Source organism: Engystomops pustulosus, chromosome 1 (genome assembly GCF_040894005.1).
Source record: "Engystomops pustulosus chromosome 1, aEngPut4.maternal, whole genome shotgun sequence".
NCBI lineage: Eukaryota > Metazoa > Chordata > Amphibia > Anura > Leptodactylidae > Engystomops > Engystomops pustulosus.
The window spans coordinates 102,228,571-102,252,930 of record NC_092411.1 but is presented as its reverse complement, the minus strand read 5'-3'; the positions used below and the strand labels follow the sequence as shown (position 1 = coordinate 102,252,930).

The 24,360-nt window shown below is 40.2% G+C and overlaps 1 protein-coding gene across 1 annotated transcript in view; it reads right to left on the bottom strand.

The window, feature by feature from the left end:
• CIROP (ciliated left-right organizer metallopeptidase) overlaps positions 1 to 24,360 on the bottom strand; it is a 25,028-nt gene extending 668 nt beyond the window's left edge. Inside the window, exons 1-14 of the mRNA XM_072150333.1 lie at positions 23,899 to 24,360; positions 17,889 to 17,982; positions 17,723 to 17,774; positions 17,498 to 17,644; positions 11,958 to 12,083; positions 11,231 to 11,309; positions 10,687 to 10,823; positions 7,267 to 7,441; positions 7,105 to 7,177; positions 6,852 to 6,948; positions 6,684 to 6,770; positions 5,093 to 5,215; positions 1,007 to 1,251; positions 508 to 684 (exon numbers count right to left, since the gene is read on the bottom strand). Coding sequence (XP_072006434.1) covers positions 508 to 684; positions 1,007 to 1,251; positions 5,093 to 5,215; positions 6,684 to 6,770; positions 6,852 to 6,948; positions 7,105 to 7,177; positions 7,267 to 7,441; positions 10,687 to 10,823; positions 11,231 to 11,309; positions 11,958 to 12,083; positions 17,498 to 17,644; positions 17,723 to 17,774; positions 17,889 to 17,982; positions 23,899 to 24,190 — 1,904 coding nt within the window. The 5' untranslated portion in view covers positions 24,191 to 24,360. The remainder of the gene's footprint in view (positions 1 to 507; positions 685 to 1,006; positions 1,252 to 5,092; positions 5,216 to 6,683; positions 6,771 to 6,851; positions 6,949 to 7,104; positions 7,178 to 7,266; positions 7,442 to 10,686; positions 10,824 to 11,230; positions 11,310 to 11,957; positions 12,084 to 17,497; positions 17,645 to 17,722; positions 17,775 to 17,888; positions 17,983 to 23,898) is intronic.

The following is a 24,360-nucleotide window of genomic DNA, read 5'->3' as shown; positions in this document are numbered from 1 at the left end:
GTAGAGGACTGCCCCTCTCCAGAAGTCACCAAATGCTCCTAGCAGGGAGCCAGGTAATGTTAAAGAAGCTATTAAAATTCTGTGGAATAATTCAGATGCATACAACAAAGGCATTTCTAAATCAACATGCCAGAGACTATTGGAACATTTCACAGAGTAAAAATTACCTTGACAGGTTCCCTTTAAATTGACTTGTTGGGAATTGTATATTTTATTCCATTTAAAGTGATTCCATATAATGATCTGGATGATGGAGAACCACACATGCAGAGTTATAGACCATGCTCTTTACTGCAAGCATAATGTCTAACATTCAAGATAACAATCTGGAGGAGATTCAGTCAAAACGGCACAAAGCACAGTGTTGAGTAAAATGGCTGTTGCAGCAGTGAATACACTGATTTTTGCCAATCCATGGTCTAAGTACTCTGAGAATACTAACTCATGTCTACAAGTCGGATTGTACAAGAAGACCCAAAGTGAAACTTTATTACCACAGTCCCTTACCTAATGGTGACAGTAGAAAAGTGAGGAGACTCATACATGAGAGGATAATCTATGAGACTCATAATTGTTGAATGAGGTGAAGGTCCAGTTGGATGTGGACGACAATTGTTAGGTTCTCCAATAATTAGAACAAATGATAAATCCATGTCTAGCTGTGTGGAAGCCTGTAGGACACATCTGCCAAAAAATATAATGTGCTTATTAGGTAACTGTAATATTATTACATTATTTTATTCAAAAATAGCAATTCCTTGTTAATACATTCTTCTTCAAACATGGTTTGTGTGGAATCTGCATGTTTGTCAGTAGAAGTAGCGTTCCATGGCATGTTATACAAAAACCTGAAGAAAATACTGAAAGGGATTCTGGCCCACTATTAATAAACTATGGCCAGGATAGGCTATTTATAGGTTATCGTGTGGGGTGTCACCAAATCTCTACAGTCACCAAATTGTAACAGAACTCAGCCCATACAACGTATGTCTATATTCCTCAGCACCTTTGAACTCCTGCATGTTGAGCAATGACTCCCAGGACCTCTTCTGTTAGAAGTTGTTTCTCATCTGTCGTCCATTTCAGTTTTTGCATAATTGTTAATTGTACTCTTATTCCTGGGCTGGTTATTTGAGGAAATGTGCTGTAGAAAGGCGTTGTGGTGGAGACAGTAGTTGGGACAGTAGGGTGATCATATCCAAAACAGAACCTTCCATCAGGACACAGTAAAAGACCGTCAAAACCTTTAACCTGCAAGAGGGAAAATGTTAAGAAAACCTCATGCGCACAGCCATATTTTGGGGTGTAAGTTATGTTTACTAATCCTGTCCTGATTGTGATATAGGAAAATTAAACTAAAAGTTAGGGACATTTGGCTAGTTGGTGGAATTCTATGAAAGACACTTACTTTTACAGATGCACTAATATGTCCTTTTGGGTTTCCAACTGTGCAATGTTTCATCCCTTTTTGCACAGCCTGCTGTTCTCTGATATGTAGATTAACAGTAAAATTCACAACAGGGATTTGATCCATGGATCATCCTATAAATTTCCTGATTCAAATAGAATTGAATTATGCTTGTTCACATCTTGACAACATAAGACCAAGATGACAATGGATCAACAGTAACAGCTTTAGATGGAAGTGATCTGAGCTTAGAGTGTCATCAAGAGATACAGAGAGACTAGAAGAGTTACAGAAAGGCATAGAAGTGGACATCCTTTGGCCGCATCCCACACTGATGACCGCTTTATTGTGAGCAATGCCCTGCAGAATCGGATGATGAATGCCACAAGACTCCAGGCACATTTAAGGGATGTGAGAGGCTTACCAATGCTGGCTTCCAAAGATGTTGGAAAAAGTCAAGGAGAGCACTGTACTTTAGCCACCTGTTACCTGATGGTGTTGGTATTACAGTATGGGCAAGTCTGTCTAACAGAAACAGAACTGCCCTACACTTTGTGAATGGTTTATTGACAAGCCCAAACTCCTTAATATAACATCATACATCCAGTCAATGTACTTTTGCATGAACAAAACAGACCTAATATTGGAGTGGCCTGTACATTTACTGCCTTAAATACCTAGTGACCTGAAGGCTGTCCTTCAAGAAAAGTGGGATGCCATTGCCTCAGCGGACAATTAGTGGACACAAAGCCACATGAAACATTAACATTTTTGTGGGGGATATACCAACTCAATAAATAGTTTCACCATTTCATGCTTCCAATTTAATGCATTACTTTTATGATATAATATCACTACAACATGATTTTTTTGAGTTTTCTATAAATTTCATCCCAAAGCCAAACATCCATAACTTTTGTATGAAATATATATCAAATATTGCTTGCTTCAAAACTAGCACGGCGCCTGTCTATAGGTTATGTGTAGTACAGCAAACCAGTCACATCTGTAGCATAAGGCTGAATCAGCATTTTTTTTTTTTTTTCGATTTTTCAAATCTGACATGTCTCATGATAATTAGTTATAACTACGGAACACTTTAACATATCCAAGTGATTTTGAGAATGTTTTCTCGTGACGCATTGTACTTCATATTAGTTGTAAAATTTAAGTGTTAAGTTTTGCGTTTCGGTCTGAAAAAAAGTGAAAATTTGGCAAAAGTTCGTAAAAATTCTTCATTTCCCAAGTATGAAATGTTCTGCTTTGCAGACAGGAAGTAAAACTACCCAAAAAGCATGATAATTAACATTTACAGAATTTTTTGCTGTCTGATTTATGTTTTATGCGTCCTGTCCTTTTTCTAGGATGTTATGAGGCGCAGAACTTTAGGTGCAATTTTTCTCATATAAATCCCCAAAACTCACATTTTGAGGGACAACTCAGCTTTCAAGTGACTTTGAGAGGCCTAAATAATAGTAAAAAAACCCCATAAATTATCCCACTATAGAAACTTCACCCCTCAACGTATGCAAAACAACTTCTATTGAGTCTATTAACCCTTTAAGTGTTTTACATGGCGTAAAACTATATGAACCTGCGATTCAGAAACTTTTGAATTTTTTTTGGAAAATAAATTCATTTAGGCCAAAACTGACAGTTTCAGAATATATTAAATGATGAAATTCTCTTCAACGTTTGATGCCCAATTTCTCCTGAGTGTAGCGATACACCCCATATGTGGTGGTAAACTACTTTATGGGCGCACGGCCAGGGATAGAATGAAAGCAGCGCTATTCACAGCAGATTTGTATTGTCACGTTGTACAAGCTATAAATTTTAATTTTTTTGGTAATGCGAACAGATGAGGGCTTATTATTCATGGGATGAGATACAATGTATAGATAATTATTTTGGGGGGTCTTAAGCTTATTCGTGAGATTTCATCAAATATTTCAAGGGGGACACTAACAAAATCATCAATTTTTATTTTGAATTTTTAGCACTTTTTTTCCCTGCTCACTGTAACGTAAAAATAATATTTTATCTCTGGTTCACTACAATTACGGTGATACCTCATTTATATCGTTTTTCTTATCTTTGCTCAATTTTACTGAGCAAAACCAATATTGGAGAAAATCGATTGTTTTTACTAATTTTCAGGGCCGTAACTTCTGTATTTTTTTGTTGTCAGATCTGGTTGAGGGCTTATTTTTTGTTATAATTCGTTCATTCGTATCATATTGGGGATAATAACTTTTTTTGATCACTTTTTAGAAGAATTTTTTTTGTGATGGTGTTTGAAAAATTGTATACTACAGGAAGTTTTTCGTGTTTTTTTTTTTTACGTCGTTCACCCACCGGGTTCAATATTGATTTAGATTTATTGTACAGATTAATACGGACGCAGTGATACCAAATATGCACGTTTTTGTGTTTTCTGTGTAACTGGAGAGAGATTATGGGACTGCATGCTCAGTTACATACAGCCAGGTCCAGCCAGAAGGCGGAACCCGGCGGGGACAGAAGCCGGCAGCCTCGGGTCACTCACCGGAAACCGGGGCTGCAGTAGGAGGGATCGGATCCCCCGGTAAGCACACCGGTGAGGACACTTACACGCGGCGGTCATGCTATTTAGGGGGATTTGGGACACTAAACAACCCACAGTTCCTTACACCACTGCAAGGTAATCATAGGTCTGGCACCACAGTTAAATCTGATTGTGCTCATCTGTAACTATAGGTGGGTATAAATGTGTTTTTTTCAAAGACTGAGATGCTATAGACTAATTTAACATCTTCTCTTTAAAGGGAACCTATCACCAGTAGACCCATTTTAAAATCCCCCCCTCAATAGAGCGCAGTACATACACTGCCAAACAGTTTTTGTATATGCTTTACAGAAAAAAAAGATATGGTATAGTGTACCTTCCAATTTTATGTGAGCTGTGACTGGGCATTCGTTCCATGGGCGTGGCTATAGAAGAAGCTGCTCTTCCATGTGAAACTGCTCCTCCATGTGTCCATGTCTCGGCTGAGCCCCGTCCCTGTTCTATCCCTGTTCTATCAATAGATGTTCCGCCTGCAAGTCTTGATGACCGCGTCAGGCATTCTTGCGCCTGCCCAGTCTCTGCATTCATCTGCATATGCATCACTGTTCGCTTCAGATTGCTAGACATTGGGGCACATTTACTTACCCAGTCACCGGAAGTTCACTGTGCCGCGATTCACTAAGATCGTGTGCCCGATATCATGCGTGTGATATGCTGCGCTAAAAATGGACCTCCTAATGACAGGTTCCCATTAACTGGCAGAAAAGGAGTTCACACAAGACTTTTAATTCTTGTGGATCACCTTTTTCCTGGCTCAAATAAGGGGTCAGTAGAAATATGTACCGTATATACTACAAAGTTGATCTGTCAAAGTAATGTAACAGCAAAACTTCTATGATATTAGACCGGAATTGTGTATAATTATGTTTTGTAGAGAGCCATAATATGTCTTCCATGAAGGTGCATGATAACTGTGTTGTCCCAAAGTAAAATCAGTAAACAGCAAAGTAAAAAAAAATTGTAGCATGCCAGAAAATCTCCATTTATAGGGAGTCCAGTGGAGGCTATAGTGATGTCATACATGTTCTGGGTAGTGTACATGAGCATTATAAGAATATAAAGGATTTATCATTTACCTTTATCCATCTTCCACCTGGGCAATCTGTCCATTCTGAACCTTGAACTCTAATCTGGAATTTGTTTGGAGCGATGCAGCGATGCAGATAGCAGCGTCCTTTAACCTTTTCATGCTTCATTTCCTGTTATGTGTGTAAATATATATTAACTGAATGTTTAATTATACATTATACAGAATGTTTCTATTAAAAGGGGTTATCCAGTGCTGTAATAATTTAACCCTTTCCCGCCAGTGCCCTTTTTTGATTTTGTGTTTCCATTTTTCATACTGTGTGACATTTTTTGCAAGATGAAATGATGTTTTCATTGCTACAATTTTGAGGACTATATGGCCTTTTGATCGCTTTTTTTTAAATAAAATGAGCAGAAACTATACAGCCTCAGGTCTTACAAAGACTAAGCCAAGATGGAGGCTCCCATGTCCCGCTGCCTTTTTAGGTGATCAATGAGTTAACACCCTAGCACTGATCGCGGGTGTTACCGGTGGCAAACACATGTAGCAAAGGCCCATCTTGTTTGAAAAGCGATGAGTCATGAGCTCTCTCCATACACCCACAGCCAACATGTGACGCACTAATACATCACATGTCGGTAAGGGGTTAAATACTATCAAAATCAATTTTGATAAACCAGTGACACTTATAGATCCAGGCACCATGAACTTGGTAATCTACTTATATTTGTTATCCATGGCCTCCTTCCTTCTAAAATCGACGTAAAATTTTGCTAATGGGCCTGAAGGGCTCTAGTGGATGTTTCTAGAGCCGTCCAGTGCTGTAGCTTCACATGCTGTTACAATGAGCTCAACAGGTCTCTGTTCTGCTCATTGTAACAACAAGTGAAAAGACATCACTGAGGAGCTCTGGACACAACTCCATACTTTAACATTAGAGGGTCTGATCGTTCCCACAATATAATTCCAGTATATGTGGATTTTGCAGATGATCTGGTACAGTGGCCACCAGTGTGCCACAGGGCTTCTCTACGAAAGACAAGCCCTGGAGTCTTTCATAGACTCCATACTTTACAGCAATACGCAGCAAACACATTGGGGCAGATTTACTTACTCGGCCCATTCGCGATCCAGCGGCGAGTTCTCTGCAGTGTATTCGGGTCCGGCCGGGATTTATTAAGGTAGTTCCTCCGACGTCCACCAGGTGGCGCTGAAGAGCATCGGAACGCACTGGAATATACCGAGCCGGGCTGAGTGAAGGTAAGTGCAATTTTCGCGGCACATTTTTTTTTAGAATGCGGCAGTTTTTCCGAATCCGTCGGGTTTTTGTTCGGCCACGCCCCCTGATTTCCGTCGAGTGCATGCCGGCGCCGATGCGCCACAATCGCATGCGGCAAAATCCCGGGGCAATTCAGGGAGAATCGCCGCAAATCGGAAATATTCGGGTAACACGTCGGGAAAACGCGAATCAGGCCCTTAGTAAATGACCCCCATTGTCTGTATAGAGAGGGCTCAGCCTGTAAGTGGTAATTGGAGTGCTGCTTCTTAAAAATAAGTTTGTGAGTTGAAGATAATAAAGACGAGGAAGTTCCTCCTTGAGTTGAAGCTCTATATAGTGCCATGGATGTAATTGTTACCTTTGTTATGTTGGAGAAGAAGCAGCGACTCTGTGGGTGGTAAATTTCATCAGATCCATAGTTTTCTTGTTTTAGCCAACACTCCCCCTACAAACCAAATCAACATTTTGTAAGCAGGTGCAGGAAATATTTTATGGTTATAAAACCAATGTACAATTCTCTACTTACCCCATGTGAAAGGGGTTTGTAAATGTGACAGCCATCCAGGAAAGCGTCAGTTGAGCAGTTGCCTTTGTCCAAATGAAGATGGTGGCAACCAATATTACTGTAGGCACAGCGAAGACACTATTACACCTACATCCTGCAATTTGTATAACACTGAATATTCTTGGAGACAGCCATCTGAAACTGCCTCAACAATGACAAAATCTGGTCTTGATGGAGGATGGTCTTTGTCTATATCAGGTATAGCAGCACTCACCCTTTATCAGTACAGAAGAAACTTGAAGATTTTTCTTGACAAGTGGATGGTAGACCAAAATTTACACCAGCTCCTGAGAAGAAACAATGGGTTAGAATTCCTCAATGCTGTTCCAGTAGTAACATTATTAGGCAAAGATAGACAAGTTTCAAAAGCCAGCACCTTTTCCCCATACAAGATGGTTCTGGATACTGGTATTAACCTTATACCAGCCCATGTCTTGAAAGGCAGCAAGAGTGATTGGATCCAGGGATGTTAGGTGCGGAGGACTAAGTGAAGCTGTGAGGATGGATCCCTGCATAATTCTTGCTTCCCAGTGGGATGATGTTTGGCTTTCCTGTAAAAGGTAACAACAGCCTTTACATTTTAATAAACCTGACAAAAGACAGGGCACACTCTCACTATATAACATGGTAAATGACTCCATTCCAAAATATATATGGCATATAGATTGCACAGGGGAAATGAATGTTTAGAGCCTGTAGACCAGAGATTTTCCGTCTGGTTGCTGAAAGCTTGTTTCTGTGATTTCCTGCGATGAGCTGTTCTTAGACATTTGCGCAGGATGCTCCAACAGCCAAAAGAACCATAGTCATAAAAAAAGGTATTAATTGCATCAACATTCCATAAACTAGAGCTGCTACAAAAGGTATTTTCAAAATCAGCAGCTGAAAAATACCCAGAATCAGGTGAAAAACTTTAGGAACTGCAAATGATTTTATTTTTATAACCCAGTGTTATAATTTGTTGCAGATAAAACTGTTTACCTACGTATTAATGGAGATATCTTATCAGTAACTTAGAAGCTGTTCCACAATACAATCATCTGAAGGACTGACTATTGATCCCATGGGTATAAGACTAGACATGGTGTACAACTTCCAATAAAAATATGCAGCAAAATCAATGCCATCAATAGATTCCACCCAATACATAACAAAATATAAATCCACAAGAATCCTGCCCTCTAGGTGGGGTCATGAAAACATATACCGTATTTTCCGGACTATAAGGCGCACTTAAAAGCCTTGGATTTCCTTAGAAATCCAAAGTGCGCCTTATAGTCCGGTGCGCCCTATGTATGGCACAGGGCAGCGGACCATACTTACATAGGTCCCCGCTACCGGAGACCGGAGACAGCAGATCTCCAGCAGGAACTGCAGACCACGCGGCACGAACAACTTCTGCCGCGTGGTCTGCAGTTCCCTCTGGAGATCTGCTGTCTCCGGTAGCGGGGACCTATGTAATTATGGTCCGCTGCCCTCCTCCACCTCCCCCTCACCTTCCCCACTCACCTTCCCCGCGTCGCCGCGTCTCGTCGGGTCTCGTCTTCGGGTCGCGTCTCTTCTCGTCGGGTCTCCGCTCCGCCCCCGGACCTCCGCCACGCCCCCGGACACTGCGCCTTATAGTCCGATGCGCCTTATATATGGAATTATTACATATATAAGGCGCATCGGACTAATGCGCCTTATATTCCGGTGCGCCTAATGGCCCGGAAAATACGGTATATTGTTCTGTATACCCTCTACAAATCTTGTGCTATTCTTACAACATTGTTACTGGACTTTTGTCTGGTTTGGAGACCACTGGTCATGTAGGATTTTAAAACGTTTTAAAAAGTTTCAGAAGAAAGTTTGTGCTAGTCAAAAATGCATTTGCCCCAATAGGCCATATGTATATAGGATGTCTGAAGATGTAAACAGATTATTGCCATACAGTATGTTGCTCCTCCATTTGTGTGTCAATTTTAACTTACGCAGTATTGGTATTTGTATTCAATAAAATTTACATTTTATTAGCTACTTTATTTGTCATTATTTTCTTCTTCTTTCATATGTTTATGGGTAGTATTGAAGAATATTGGGGTGGTGGTTAATAGCCCCATACCTCCACTTCTTCCATTTTCTTTGGTGTGCCATTTCATAAAATAGTAATAGTTCATAAAATATAACAAGAATATAGAATACACTCTTAGTACTTTATTTTGTGGCACACAGAAAGCTGAACATTCAACAAATGATGGAATTTTAATAGTGAAATGCTGGACTTAGAGATAATATAGTTAATTTACAGTGGGTACGGAAAGTGTTCAGTCCCTTTCAATTTTTCACTCTTTGTTTAATTTCAGCCAGTTGGTAACATCAAAAAAGTTCTTTTTTTTTGCTCGTTAATATAGATTCTGTAAGTCCAAAAAAAAGGAGTTTGATTGGCACTCACCAGCACCTGTGCAAATTTCTACACAGGTGCCGGACAATTAGTGCATCTCAATACTATCGAATTCAGGGTTCCACATGAGATACAATAAACATACATAAAAACAACAAAAAAAATGTGAAAATATGTGAGTATGTACAAACAGGTTCATATAAAAACGTATATCAATAATTTAAAATCAAATCATTTCTAACAATAAGATCTTTAGGGTAAATGCTGTCTCTCATTAAGATCCAGTATCCTTCTCGGTTTAGCAGCTTTCTTCTTAGATTCTTAGATTAAGGGTTAGGCTTAACCCTTTCAATGCCGCTGAAGAAAAAACTAGCAAGGTCTCCATGGTGTTGGATGGAAAAATGTCTGGCGGCATTGGAAGGGTTTCTGGCATCTGGATTAACCCCATTAAGATGTTCTCGGATTCTCTCTTTGAGACTGCGACTAGTGCAACCTACATAATCCACATTGCATGCATTACAGGTTATACAGTAAATTACATTGCGTGTATTACAGTTTATAAATTCCCTAATTGGGTGCTGTGTATTATCAATTTTGCTTGCTATCTCTTTCCTCGGTTGTGCGAAGGCACAACATCTGCATATATTGGCCCCGCAGTTGAAAAAACCTTTAGCAGATAGCCATGTGTTGGGAGATGCTGTATTTGCAACATTGATAACACTAGGGGACATGTTTGCCAGGGTTGGTGCCCTCCTGGTAGAAAAACTACATCCTTCAGCTAGAATCTTTCGTAAGTCGTCATCCTGAAATAGCATGGGTGAATATTTTTTGATTAAACCTTGTATTTTATTGTATTCCATGCTAAATGTAGTGACAAAAGTCGGTGTAGTCTGAAAAATTTTTTGTCTATTAACAATTTTGCGTGTGGATAAGAGATCTCTTCTAGATTTTGTGGAGCTAATATTATCAGCTCTGTATAAAATCCATGAAGGGTTGAGATTTTTAGATTCTGTACCCTATCTTGTCAAAAAACACATAAATGTAGATATTTTTACTAATTTATAAAAAAGAAAAAACTGAAATAACACATGGTCTTAACTATATAGTCCCTTTGCTGTGACACTCCTATTTAACTCACATTTCCTTCTGATTCTACTTGAGATAGTTCTACTCCTACGTTGGAGTCCAGCTGTGTTAAACTGATTGGACTTGATTAGGAAAGCCATACACCTTTCTATATAAGACCTCATAGCTCACAGAACATATGAGAATCATGAGGCCTAAGGAATTGCCCAAGGAGCTCAGAGACAGAATTGTGGCAAGGCTGCAATGAAACAAAGAGTGAAAATTGTAAAGTGTGAATACTTTCCCTACCCACTGTATAATATTAACCTAACCTTTGTAGAATATAGTTACCTGGTTTTCAAGAGGTGCACCAACACTGCCCTCTCCTAAATGTTCTCCCATTCTTTGCATAACATTGGGGGTGTAAATGCGCAACTGACCTCTTTCATCTGTGTTTGTCACACGGGATCGGGAGGAACACCTATGAGCTGTAGACACAAAGGAGAAGAAGATTTTTTCATTAAAGAATACAATATGGCACAAAAAAATAAAACAGCTCTAGAGGTACAAACTATAATATACTAATGAACAGTTTGGTATTAGATTACAATTTCGAAGATTCATTACTGCTATTGTACATGGTCATGTTTACACAGTACACGCTGGTGGAATTCTTTTTGCATAACCATAAGATACATTAGTATATGTCATAAAGAATCCCATAAACACTGACGGAAAAAATATGTGACTGAGAGCCATTTTGTCTTTATCTATGAAGCATGGTTCTATTTTGGATCTGATGATAGTTCAAGATCCAAAGGTCAAGAATGGAGTCCCTGTGAAGGTAATGAGAATTTTTAATTTCTAGACAAACAGATTAAAAATGTTTTATCACCTGAAAAGCTGCAATCTATCCAGTGTTCAAAAAGACTGCTAGAGAACCCAAGGGCATGAAGTATTTCATGTAGACATACCTGAAAATATAACAAATAGAAATGAAAATTATCTTAGGAAAAGGATTGTTTTAAATTTTGTAAAGGACATTTATGTGTATGCTGTATATGTATATTAGGCATCTCACATAATACAATTACAGGCGGTCCCCTACTTAAGAACACCTGACTTACATACGACCCCTAGTTACAAACGGACCTCTGGAATTTGGTAATTTACTGTACTTTAGCCCTAGGCTACAATAAACAGCTTTAACAGTTATCAATGGTGCCTGTAATTAAGATTTATTGTTTATCCTGATTCTTATGACAATCCAACATTTTTAAAATCCAATTGTCACAGAGGCCAAAAAAATTTTGACTGGGGTTACAATAATAAAGTATACAGTTCCGACTGACATACAAACTCAACTTAAGAACAAACCTACAGAACCTATCTTGTATGTAACCTGGGGACTGCCTGTATAAGAGAAGAACAATAACAGACACCAAATATTACTGAAGATCTCACTGATCATAAAGAGGTCCATATGGGTTTCTGTTATTTGATGAGACAAAAGATTCCTACCTGTCTGTAGTTTTTTACAGAATATGCAAAGATTGCTCCTAAGGCAGCATGCAAACACATGTGAACATAGACTGACCATAAAAATGCAGATATTACGATACCTGTACAATGTGCTGATGTTGATATGCTCCTTCTCTCAGGTGCTTTGGACAGAACACAATAACCCCAGCAATGGGACGACCTAAGTGATCCAGCTGACAGTACGATGCATAGGCAATAACTGAAGGCTTAGAAGACAAAGCAAGGCAATGGTCAAGAATCCACATATATTCTATTACTCATCTGTTTGTATGACGAAAGTCTTCTAGATCAATAATAATTATATTTTTATATTTATATTAAGGGGTTTGGTCACCTTTCCACATATATTTTAATGCTGCCACATATTTTCTGCACTAATATAAATGCAGCAGTGCTTAGAAAGGTTCACAAAAAGGTGATATTGTTGTGCAGGCACCTCTGAGAAAATCCTACCACAGACACCTTTGGTCTTTCCTTCATGCCTAAAATGGATTTTGTTAGGGAGCCACATGACCGCTTCATTCAACGCATGGCCACAACAGACATCCTTCACTGCATGGAGACATGGAGAGGTGTAGAAGTCCATAGAGGCATGCTGTGATTTCATGTGATCAGATATACGCATGGAGTACAGTTTGCCAAGATTAGGAGGCTAAAGGACATAAAATGATGTCACCCTGGTCACATTACATCACTGCTGCATGCTGAGAAAGCATCGGGATGAGTTGCTGGATTCAGCCCGAGAAGACACGCTCCCTCAACTTCCCACTGGATATAGATAACAGAAAAGCTCTATGGGAACCTGACACTAGATGTATTTGTGAAAAATATGGTGCACAACTAAAATACAAAATATTAAAAATCTACTAATCCATTTGCTGGTTGGGTAGTGTTTGTATGACTGAGTTATAATTTGTTAGAGACTTTTGTTTTATAGCACTAAAGGTATTTGTAGGTCAACCACCGATAACTAATGTAAGACCAGTGCCTTATAAGCCCAAGATAAGCAGCACTTTGTTTTGAGATGTGTATGTCAATGCAGTCATTACGAAATATTGCTCCTATTAGATTGGTATCGGTCCATGGAGCTTGATTACCTCTGTGCACCATCTACTGTCTATAACTGGTAATGCAGTTGTATGATGCCTGGGAAGGAAGAGTTTCTATAATAACCAACTTTTGACCCTGGTGATGGTGGAGTTGCCCAGGTGCCGTACCCCGTTGCAGGCTTACTTCAGCCGTGGTGTCTTTCAATGCTTCAGCTCCTTTACAGCGCAAGCGGCCCCTCTCTCTCCATTTTAAAGGAGCAGGGCATTTCCCAGCTAGGCGGTCCCAGCCTATCAGCATGCATCTCCAGCCATATAGCCCAGCATGCCCTGTTCCCCTCGCCTGAGCAAATGTTCCTAGCTTGCCAGTGCTGCTGTATGGTATCTGATCCTGCTTGTCTGATCCCTTAGTACCACATACCGGTTTTCTTGTGCCTGTTGGGCCAGATGCTATCTATACTGGGACCACCACAAGAGGTAGTGGCCTTGCAATCTCTGTCTAGTCCAGATCCCTGTATAGGCGTTAAAGGGTGAATACCGGAGAGGACCAGGTATAACGCCCTTAGTGTGTGGCTCAAACCAGTTACATAGCACAGTGGGTTCACAACCCGCTACTTGTTATAGAACTGTTGTGTTATTCAATCCTTGCTGTGCCTCGAGGTTTGTTATTGGTGGATGTCTGGAAGCTCTTCCCACAAGGAAGTATATTAATACTCCCTATGACTAGAGTTCCAGAGAGATTCTTCTGAGACCTTCATGTGATCGGACACAAGGCCTGATGCTGCTGTCTCCATCTGAGGGCAATCCTCCCTCCATCAGGCCTGCATCTCTGACTACATACAAAACCTGCTTAAGATTGCTGCCAAAGCGGCTTCTACTTTCGCCAGCCCTAATCTTGGCAGTAAGCATCCTATACCAGATTGCATCCAACCAGCTAAGGATACTACCTCATCCTGTTATTGTTGCTGCGTTCTGGAATAAAATGCATACACTGGGAGTGCTCCTTCCATCCTACTGTGGTCTCTCCCTCTTCTTACATCCCATCACTGGACCTGCCCAGCATGGACCAGTCCTGTTCCACCTGGACCAGTCAGGCACTTGGCTGCGCTAAAGCCACTAGGGTGCCAGGGAAATCCAGCTGCCCCAAGCCATTAGGTCAGGCCCCGCTGGGAGGATGTTACATTAACACACTAAATAGAAGAATTTGAGCTCTTTTTTTGGTGTATAGATAGCTATAAATAGTCAACATGAGAAATATTGTATGATAATATCCGGAGGCAATCTTGTCCACTAGATTTTATATAAATGCCATAAATCCTATGCAGTATCTTGTAACGTCACTAGGTGGCAGACTTGCAATTAGCATATAGCTGTTTGCTAGCATTTCATTATTACCAAGAACAATTGTTATGTCAAAACTGACTACCCTTGTCTGAATAGTTATTAGGCCAGGATAAGTTACACTCCTCTTAGTAAAACTACAGATACACTGTACATAACTACATTCTGTACACTTTTCACACTGCTCTAGGATACTTAGCTATCTTAATCTCTATCTTCACAAAATATTATTATTAGATATCTTCAGTATAAGCAGTTACCTGCCTGCAGTGCGAGGTACAAGCAATATGATAGCATTTGAGAGTAACAATGGACTCCCCCCCCCCCCTAACATGTTTCGTCACAGCAGGGGTATCAGGAGCTACTAGTACACATGTTAAGCTCAACGTGTTTGTTGTAAGCATCCCTTTTCTGTAAATGTGTTTTAATGACTGGTAGCAAGGTTTAGTCCCAACAAACGTTTTACTAAGTACTATGTGTAGGAAAAAGACTAGGGTCGGATTGGGGGACCTAGGGCCCACCAGTAAAATAGATTCTGGGGGCCCACCTACTGCTACATGGGAATACTAATTGTACATTTTTAGGACATGCTGAAAAGATGCATTTGCATTGCATTTTGAAACTCATTGCAAACTCATCAGTCAAAATACATTATTAACAACATTATTTTTTTCTGTTGTGTTTGCAACAGGTTTTAATAGACAATGTAAAAACATAGTGAGATCTGCATAAAGACGTGTTCATAAGATATCTCCTCTTCAAATGCAGATGTGTTTAGACCTAAATGCTTGTGTCCGGTAAGAAGAATTGTTATCTTTTTACATGGCAAAACCTGTTGCTACTTACTAAACACAAGCGTATAAACACATCTGCATTCAGAGAGAAGTTATTCCGGATGTGCTTGAAATGCGTTTCAAAGCACAGTTCAATGTTCTTGTGAACATGGCCTTAAAGTCTAACATAAAGCTATAGACCTGTGTTAAGAGCTATCTGTGCCATCCCCAGCTCCCCCTCGATATAGTGGCCCCATGATCTCCCCCTCATACTGTGGCCCCTCTTGTCGTCCTGTCATATTGTGGCCACCTCTCATTTCCCCCTCATGCTGTGGCCTCTCATCTCCCCCTAATATTGTGCTCCCCCTCATTTTGCTTCATATTGTGACCCCTCCCATTTTCCCTCAAATTTTGTCCCCTCTCATTTCCTTCTCATATTGTGGCCACTCTTATCTGCCCTTCATATTGTAGCCCCTCATTTCACCCTCATATTTTGTCTCTCTCTCATCTCCTCATATTGTGGCCCCATCATCTACTCCTCATATTGTGGGACCCTCTCATCACCCCTTCATATTGTGGCCCCTTTTATCACTTCCTAATAATGTATCTTCTCATCTCCTCCCTCATATTGTGCCTCCTTTCATCTCCCCTTTATATTGTCTCCTCTCATCTCCTCCTCATATTCTAGCCCCTCTTATCTCCCCCTCATATTGTGGCCTCTTATCTCCCCTTCATATTCTGGCCCATCTCATCGCCGTCTCATATTTTGGCCTTTCTCATCTCCCCATGATATTGTGATCGCTCTTATCTCTCCCTAATATTGTTGTCCCTCTAATCTCTTCCTGATATTGTGGCCCATTTTATCTCTTTCTAATATTGTGGTTTCTCATCTCCACCTCATATTGTGTCCCATCATCTCCCCCTCATTTTGTGGCCCCTCATCATCCTCTCATGTTGTGGCCGCTCCTCTCCCCTGCATATTGTCCCCCCTTTCATCTCCCCCTCAAATTGTGGCCTCTCATCTTACCCTCATATGGTGGCCCCTCATCTCCTCATATTGTGCCCCATCATTTCCCCCCTCATATAGTGGACCCTCTTATATCTCCCTTATATTGTGGCTCCTTATCTCATCTTCCCCTCATTTTGTGCCCCCTCTCATCTCCCCTTTATATTCGGTGGCCCCTCTCATCTCCTCTTTAAATTGTGCCTCTCATCTCCCCGTCATATTGTGCCTCATCACCTCACCCTTATATTGTGGCCCCTCCCATTTCCCCCTCATATTGTAGCCCATCTCATCTCTCCCTCATATTTTGGCATCTCTCATCTCCCCTTCATATTGTGGCCTTTCTCATCTTCGCCTCATACTATGTCCCCTCTTATCTCTTCCTAACATTGTGGTTCCTCATATTATGGCCTCTCATCTCCTCTGCATATTGTGACTCTTCTCATATTCAGATTGTGACCTCTCATCTGATCTCCCCTTCATATTGTGGTCCCTCTCATCTCTCAATAATTTTGTGGCCATCTCTTATCACTTCCTAAAATTGTTGCCCCTTTTATCCCCCCTCATTTTGTTGCCTCCCTCATCTCCCCTTCATATTATAGCTTCTCTTTATCTCCCTTTCATATTGTAGCCCCTCTCATCTCTCAATAATTTTGTGGCCCCTCTTATCACTTCCTAAAATTGTTGCCTCTCTCATCTCTTTGTAATATTGTGGCCTCTCATCTCCACCTCATATTGTGCCCCATCATCTCCTCCTCATATTGTGGCTTCTCAGCTCCCCCTCATATAGTGGCCACTCTTATCACCTCCTAATATTGTGGCCCTTCTTATCTCTTCCTAATATTCTTGCCCCTCTTCTCTCTTTATAAGTTCTCTATATGGTTCCTCATATGGTGGCCTCTTCTCTCCACCTTATATTGTGATCCCTCTCATCTCCCACTCATATTGTTCCCCATCATCTTCTCCTCATATTGTGGCCCCTCATCTCCCTCTCATATTGTGGCCCCTTCCATCCCCCACCCTCCACCCTTATATTGTGAACCCTCTCATTTCTCTCATATTGTATTGTATTTGCACCCAAGTGAGATGACCAGTACGCCCCAACATTGCAAGCGTGTGAAAGAAACTGACATCAGATTTTGATTGAGTGATGCTTGAATCTAAGAGCATGCCTAAAAGTATGCAATGTTGAAAGCCAAAGGTGCAGGTTAAAAGACAAACATACTTACAAAAAAATAAAAATATAAATTTCGATTTTTAGGATCATAACAGTAACAAGGCAGTTGCATGACACAAATCTGCATAAAAATAAATATACTAAATTATTGCAAGTTAAATGTGATTATAAGACAGTCATCAGTGTATCTTTGTATGGTTTATCTCTGGTTTTAGATTTTAATATGGATGCAAACTGGGCAAATACTGATCATGTGAACATGACCTTAGGTATTACTTACATGTAAAGCACATTTCTCTGTCTGTGCTACCCTGACATACAAAAGGAAGTCTGTATTTGGAACTCCAGCGCCGTCTGGTGTCACATGATCAGGCTTTGTCCCATTCATTGGCCACACTTCGTATCCATGTAAATGAGAATCTGGGATCTGTTAGCGCCATAAATTGAATTAACATATTTATAATTAAAGTCAAACCTTGTGTAATTGTAGCTAGATTTATCTTACCACAACATCTAGGCAACGCTCTCCGTGGTAAGAGATGTCTCGAAATCCACACCTAAGGAGGACACAAAGCAAAATGTGCCAAGTATTAAATGAGCATAGACACATATATAAGTAGACGATGACAGGACCAGAGAGGGGATTGTTGTTTCTTTAAATTAAATCTTACCTTTTATAATTAGGAAGCAAAGGGTCTCCCCAGACAGAGCGACAATATTTATTCATATCACGATTAAGAAGTAGCGGCCCCTCAGATCTATTTACTGTAGGAAGAAATTTTACACGGTTAGGTCCTGTTGTTTATATGTGCTCTTGGCCTGGGGCTACTCTTATATAAAATCACTGCCATTACAGTTTGAGTGTGACACTGAATAGGTCACAGGGATGCCCATGAATTTCAACAGGTTCACCCAGCCATCTAATGTGTATGGGGGCCTCTGGACTCTTCTCCAACAACAGATTCTGGGGGAGATAAGGATTCTTTTGTTCTTTGGGTGATCAGCCACTATCGGGATTCTGGCTGCAGCTTTCTCCGCTCTCCTATTCACTACAAATACACTGTGTATCCAAAGCGTGCACATATATAGGTAAATGCCTCTGACAGGTGACCGTTGAATGAGCATTCGTTGGACATCTGAGGTGAATGGTCAGCCTTAAATTTAGACCAAGAAAAAATTGTAATTCTGCGAAGCGATCTAGCAAATTATTGTGCTTCCAGATACTTAATAAATTTCAAGACAGCATATTGTACACTTGTTTGTAACAATAAAATGCCATAATATAGTTGTGTCAGAAAAAATATAATAAAGAATAGCAGAATTGTTGTAGTAATTCCAATTCATCTGAATTGAGATTGCAGATTTGCATACTTATGCTGCAGTTCCAACTCTTCTCGGATTTGTGGAAGGACTTTTTAGTTGCAGACCTTATATACAGAATATTTAATGTGAACTTTCACTAGAAATCTTCATTTAATATTCATTAATCACTTATCACCAACATGCGATATAACTTCGAAATGCTTTAACATATCCAGGTGATTTTGAAATTGTTTTCTCATGACACATTGTACTTCATTTTAGTTGAACAATTTAAGTAATACGTTTTGCGTTTCATTCTGAAAAAAATTAAAATTTTGAAAAATTCTGAAAAATTCACATGGGTTAAAACAATATGGACAATTGGCATCTACAGGGCACAGGGGCCCAGAGGGTTGGTATCAGCACTCTACACCCACTTAATCCGGGAAAAAACTCTAAAATCTCCACTTCCCGCTATAGATAGATGGAAGGCACGTATTCCCTCGATAGAGGAAGAATTTATCCCGGACATTCTTTCATCACACCTTAAAGTCTCCCCCTCGATAAACAATAAGCTCATCCAGTTGTACTTCACGCATCAAGCATACCTAACTCAAGTCCGACTGGATCGGGTCGGGTACCAACCACCATAAGGGTTGGGTACCAACCACAGCATGCCCCAGGTGCGGAGATCTTGACGCAGACTTTTGGCATATGAGTTGGAGCTACGCTCCAATTAAAAAATTTTGGTAGGACATAACAAACTTCCTCACAACTATCTTACCAGTACCATTACCACATTCCCCTGAAATATGTTTATTGGGCCTAATTCCTGAAGTAGATTGGACTCATTACCAAATAATATTCTTACAAGAAACATTGTTTATGGCCCGGAAATGCATAGTGCTGACGTGGTACTCTCCCAATACCCCTACCCTTAGTATGTGGAAGTTACAGGTGAACCAAATCCTACCATATGAAAAAATAATTTATAAGCACAGACAAAAACCAAACAAGTTTGACCGTATCTGGGGGGACTGGTGTGACTCACCAAAGACCAACTACTCACCGCCTAGACTTAGAATAGCTATTAGAGACTTATAAGCAATACAACTACCTGAATGATCTGGAGACATGCGATAACGTAAAACACTGGAACAACCTCTGTAACACCAGCATGTGGGGAGCCAAATATGAGGTTAGAGTATGACCCAGACTTAACTCCGCCTCCTAGAACTGGGGGGAGCCGGAGCATTTGGATCGTAGCCTAACTACAATGACGATTGTCGGGAATAAAGTGCAACTAAGCATAAACATAAAACCTTCCCATAGTTATAAGGAACACATAGATAAAGCAAAACAAGATACATCAACTGGCCGATGGTATACACTTGATGTTTATTGTCGTTTTCTTGTTAACTTGAATCTCAGACAACGAAAATAACATGTAATACTATACAAGATTGTAAGCATGATATGCTCTAATGTCTGGACATGCAATTTAGAAACTTTTGAATTTTGGGGGGAAAATACATTCATTTAGGCCAAAAATTACACTTTCACAATGAATTAGATGATAAAGTGGTCTGCAAAGTTTGATACCCAATTTCTCCCAAGTGTACCACTTACCCTATATGTGGTGGTAAACTGCTGTATGTGCACACGGACAGGCATGGAATGGAAGCAGCACCATTTAGAGCGGATTTGTATTGTCACATTGTACAAGCTATAACATTTTTATTTTTTTTTGATCATACAAACATATGAGAGATTATTATTTGCGGGATGACATACACTGTAATATAAATATAATATTTTATCTTTATTCTGTCGTTCTCTACGATTATGGTGATACCTCATTTATATAGTTTTTCTTATCTTTGCTGAGCAAAATCAATATCACATTTGTTTTAGTATCAACAACTTTTCAGATGTATAACTTCTGTATTTTTTTGTTGACAGAGCTGGTTATGGGCTTATTTTTTGTGAAAAGGGTTGTGCTTTTCAGTGGTACCATTTTGGGACACATTACTTCTTTTAATTGCTTTTTAGAACATTTTTGTAAGGGTATTTGATGAAAAATTATATACAGTATATATTTCGTGTTTTTTTTTTAAAGCCGTTCATCTTGCGGCATCAATATTCATTTAGCTTTATTGTACAGATTGATATGGACGCGGTGATACCAAATATGGATTTTTTGTGTTTTATATACTTTATTTGGTTGTTAAATATAACTGTGGTGATTTTTATTTAATTATTTCTATTATAAAATGATTTTTACTTTTTTTTAAATATTTTTTTAACTTATTCCACACTTGGGTTTGTTCAAGCCCTTACACTGCAATATACTTGTATTGCAGCGTAATGTAAGTAACTGAGCATACTGAGCAGGCAGAACCCAGCATCCAGAGGAGCCAGCAGCCTTGAGGCACACGCCGGACCCCGGGCTGCATTATGGATCGGATCGTACACGGGAATACACTTACAAGTACGATCCACGGGGGATACAACTTACATGTAAGGGGTTAAACACCCGGGATCAGAGTTTTTCCGATCCAGGGTATTAGTGCCAGGTCTGGGCTGTGATGTCACAGCATGACATTGGCACTTGCAAGATGCGGTCCCCTGCAATCTTCTTCTGATATGCCGACGTTGAAAGGGGGCAAGTCAGAAGAGTTACATTTAATGGCCACTGTAAAAACCTTATACGGCAGTCATTAAGGGGTTTAAGGAGTTTTCCCACAAAACAAGTTAGGCTCTATCCACAGGTTAGGGTCTATCTTGCTGATCAATGAGAGTCTCAGTGATGGGACCCCCCATAGATCATAAAAGTAGGGGTCCATAGGGGCCCTCTGTACCACAGTCGGACCCCTCACGCTCCCTGAGATGACCAGAGCAGCCGGTTGGGCATGGTCAGACTGCCCCGTTCATCTCTATGGAGCTGACGGAAATTGCAGAGCGCTACATCTCGTGATCTGTGGGGGTCTCATCAGTGAGACCCCCAACGATCAGCAACTTATTTTGTGGGAAAACCCCTTTAATCTTTCTCATCCCCCATTTTGTATATATTGCACTTAATACTTAATCAAATGCATTGTTATTATCATATTGTACAGAGGTTCTGGTTGGATAATTAGCTTGCCACCTCACAAAGGGAGTTAATAAAACCCCTTGTGGCTAAAGAAAAACCTCTCTCTCTTACTGTTCTTACTGCCCAAGATGGAATAAGGAGCACATGGGTCTGTGGCTTGCTGCCCAGACACTCAACCTACAGCTAAGCTCTGCAGGACCTTGAGCTATACCAGGGCCTCTAAACCCTGCTGCTGAAGCAGCCATTAATCCCTCCAGCCTGAAGCTACCTATGCTAGACTCTGTGCAACTCCTTCCAAACACCATCCAACCCGCCAGCTTGAACCAGTTGATTGTTCCTCATGTTTTGGCTTTTGTCGTGTTCCTGAACAAACAAACTGTAAGTTTAATGGTTGACATGTCCCCGAGTGATCCCTGGGTAAGGCTGATAACATCAAGGGCATCCCATTTACCATTATCCAGGGAATTATTTTCTCCGATTAATAATTTAAATAGGAAAGAACAACACAGCAGCCAGCATTTTTCTAAAAAAACTGAAACGTAACAAAATCTTTCCTTCTGTACATGAAACTCTAGAGGGAGATATATCAGAAGTGCCTGGGAGCAAAACTATTCTAGTCGCTAATGGCAACCAAACAGGGCTCAGCTTTCATTTTCCCACAGCAATTTATAATATGAAAGTTGAGCTCTGATTGGTTGCCATTAACAACTAGAACAGTTTTGCTTTCAGCCACTTCTGATAAATCTTCCACTGTGAGCGTTTCTGTTATGCTCTTCAAAAATGGAGAGTGTAAAGGAGAGGCCTAACACTTATATGAACTGGGCCTAGGGCTACATGTACATAATTGTGCATTTTGGATGCATGCTAGCCGTTCTTGACACACTTCAATGACGCATGGGCTGCAAATAACAGTCCACAATCGAGTGGCAGTAACCTAAGCTTGTATTACATGTGTAAGTACATGTGTTATTTGCAGACCATGCATCACCGAAGTGTGTCAACAACAGTTAGCATGCATCCAAAATGCACAATAATGTACATGTGTCTCACATATTGCTCTCCAGGACTCTGTGTACATTGGGAACTCTATGGCAGATTAGGAGACCTGTGCCTTTCACAAAATTTTATTTTTCACAGCAATCACTTGTGATTAAGAGGTTGGGGTGGAGACACTGGTGCTTCACAGGGCAATGACTATGCATTCATTCTTGATATGGCCTGGGTGCAGCTCAGACCCTTTCAACCGAACTGATAAATGGAAAAAGATCACATGGGGATGTCTTTGATGTCAAACCAATTTTTAAAATAAGCGTTTTTAAGAATAAAAAAGTGTTTAAAATGCTAAAACCCTTTTGCTACTGCTCAAAGATATTTGTTAAATTTACTAAACTGGGTCCTCCTTATGTCGTGCCAACATGTGACTTCTGCTTCAGTTACACAGACCAGCAGAGGGAACAGGGAATTTTCCTTAGCGCAACTTGATGGAACATTTTCTTATCTGCATCAAATCCGAAACTTGTAAAATTGGCCTAACAGTGATAAGAGTCACATCCCAAAATGCCATTTCGTTAAGGACAAACTTCATTTCACATGCATCAGTGGTGGACAACCCCCTTTAGACTGTGTTTGCATCTGCTCTACTGTATGCAGTTCTATTTTTCATCAATAAACATTTACCAGGCAATTTTCTCACAGTGGACTAAAAGCACTGTCCAGGATTAGCGTAATAATATTTCATATCATAGTAACAGACAGTCTGTTGTCTGGTGGATGTCACCAAGGTCTGTTAGTGTCCAGAAAATGAAGGAACCATCACAATCCAAGGCTGGCCATACTTCTTACATATATATATAAGCCAAATCCATCAGTTTAGGCTAACTAGTTTATGTGTATAGGAGCCTCCTACCGGTGGATGTGGGAGGAGGTAAAAATTAATTGAGGTACACATTCTGTGCAGAGGCCGCATGGCCAGGTTGAATAAGCGCTCATTCGACAGCTATCAAAAGCGTATGGCTTGCGGCTTCCGCCTACTGTGACCACTGGTGAAGATCTCTGGATGCTTTACTTTAGTCTCATGCTGCAATGATCAGCTGTAAAGTGTCTGTAATGAAGCTTTATTGATAATCCTTGTTCCCATGACAGCAGAAAATATTGAAAATCCAATTTTCTGAAGAAATTCCAACATACATACAAATTCCAACTTACATACAAATTCAACTTAAGTACAAATCTAAAGAACCCTGGGACTGCCTGTATTAATAGTTTAGTCTACTGTATAACCTCACCTGATAACATGCTGGAGATAATCTTGGTTACTTCATTCATGGCTGCTTGTAGTTCTCGGTTCTGTGATGGCATCAGTTGAGCACTCTCTCCCGGTAGGTACAAAGGGGTCACCCTGAGTGGCAGCTGATCTGCCCCTGTTGTGCTTCGTCTAAATATTCTTGTAGCAGGGGAAGGTATAGATGGCGGTGACACTACATGGGTGTCTTGTTGTATAATGTCATGCAGACAGGTGAAGGAGTATACTTTTAACATTAAGAAAAAGTAAAAGGTACTGATGACAATGCTTGACATAGAAATTTGAAAAAGGGATCTAGATGGTAAGATAAATTAGAGGACTAGATATTTATATATACACATGTATTTCACCTAGAAGAGATCAATCCTGTGAAAAGGCTTTATGTATGGAACAAATACTGCTCACCATCTACTCATCCAAATACACTATCACAATAAAGAAGATC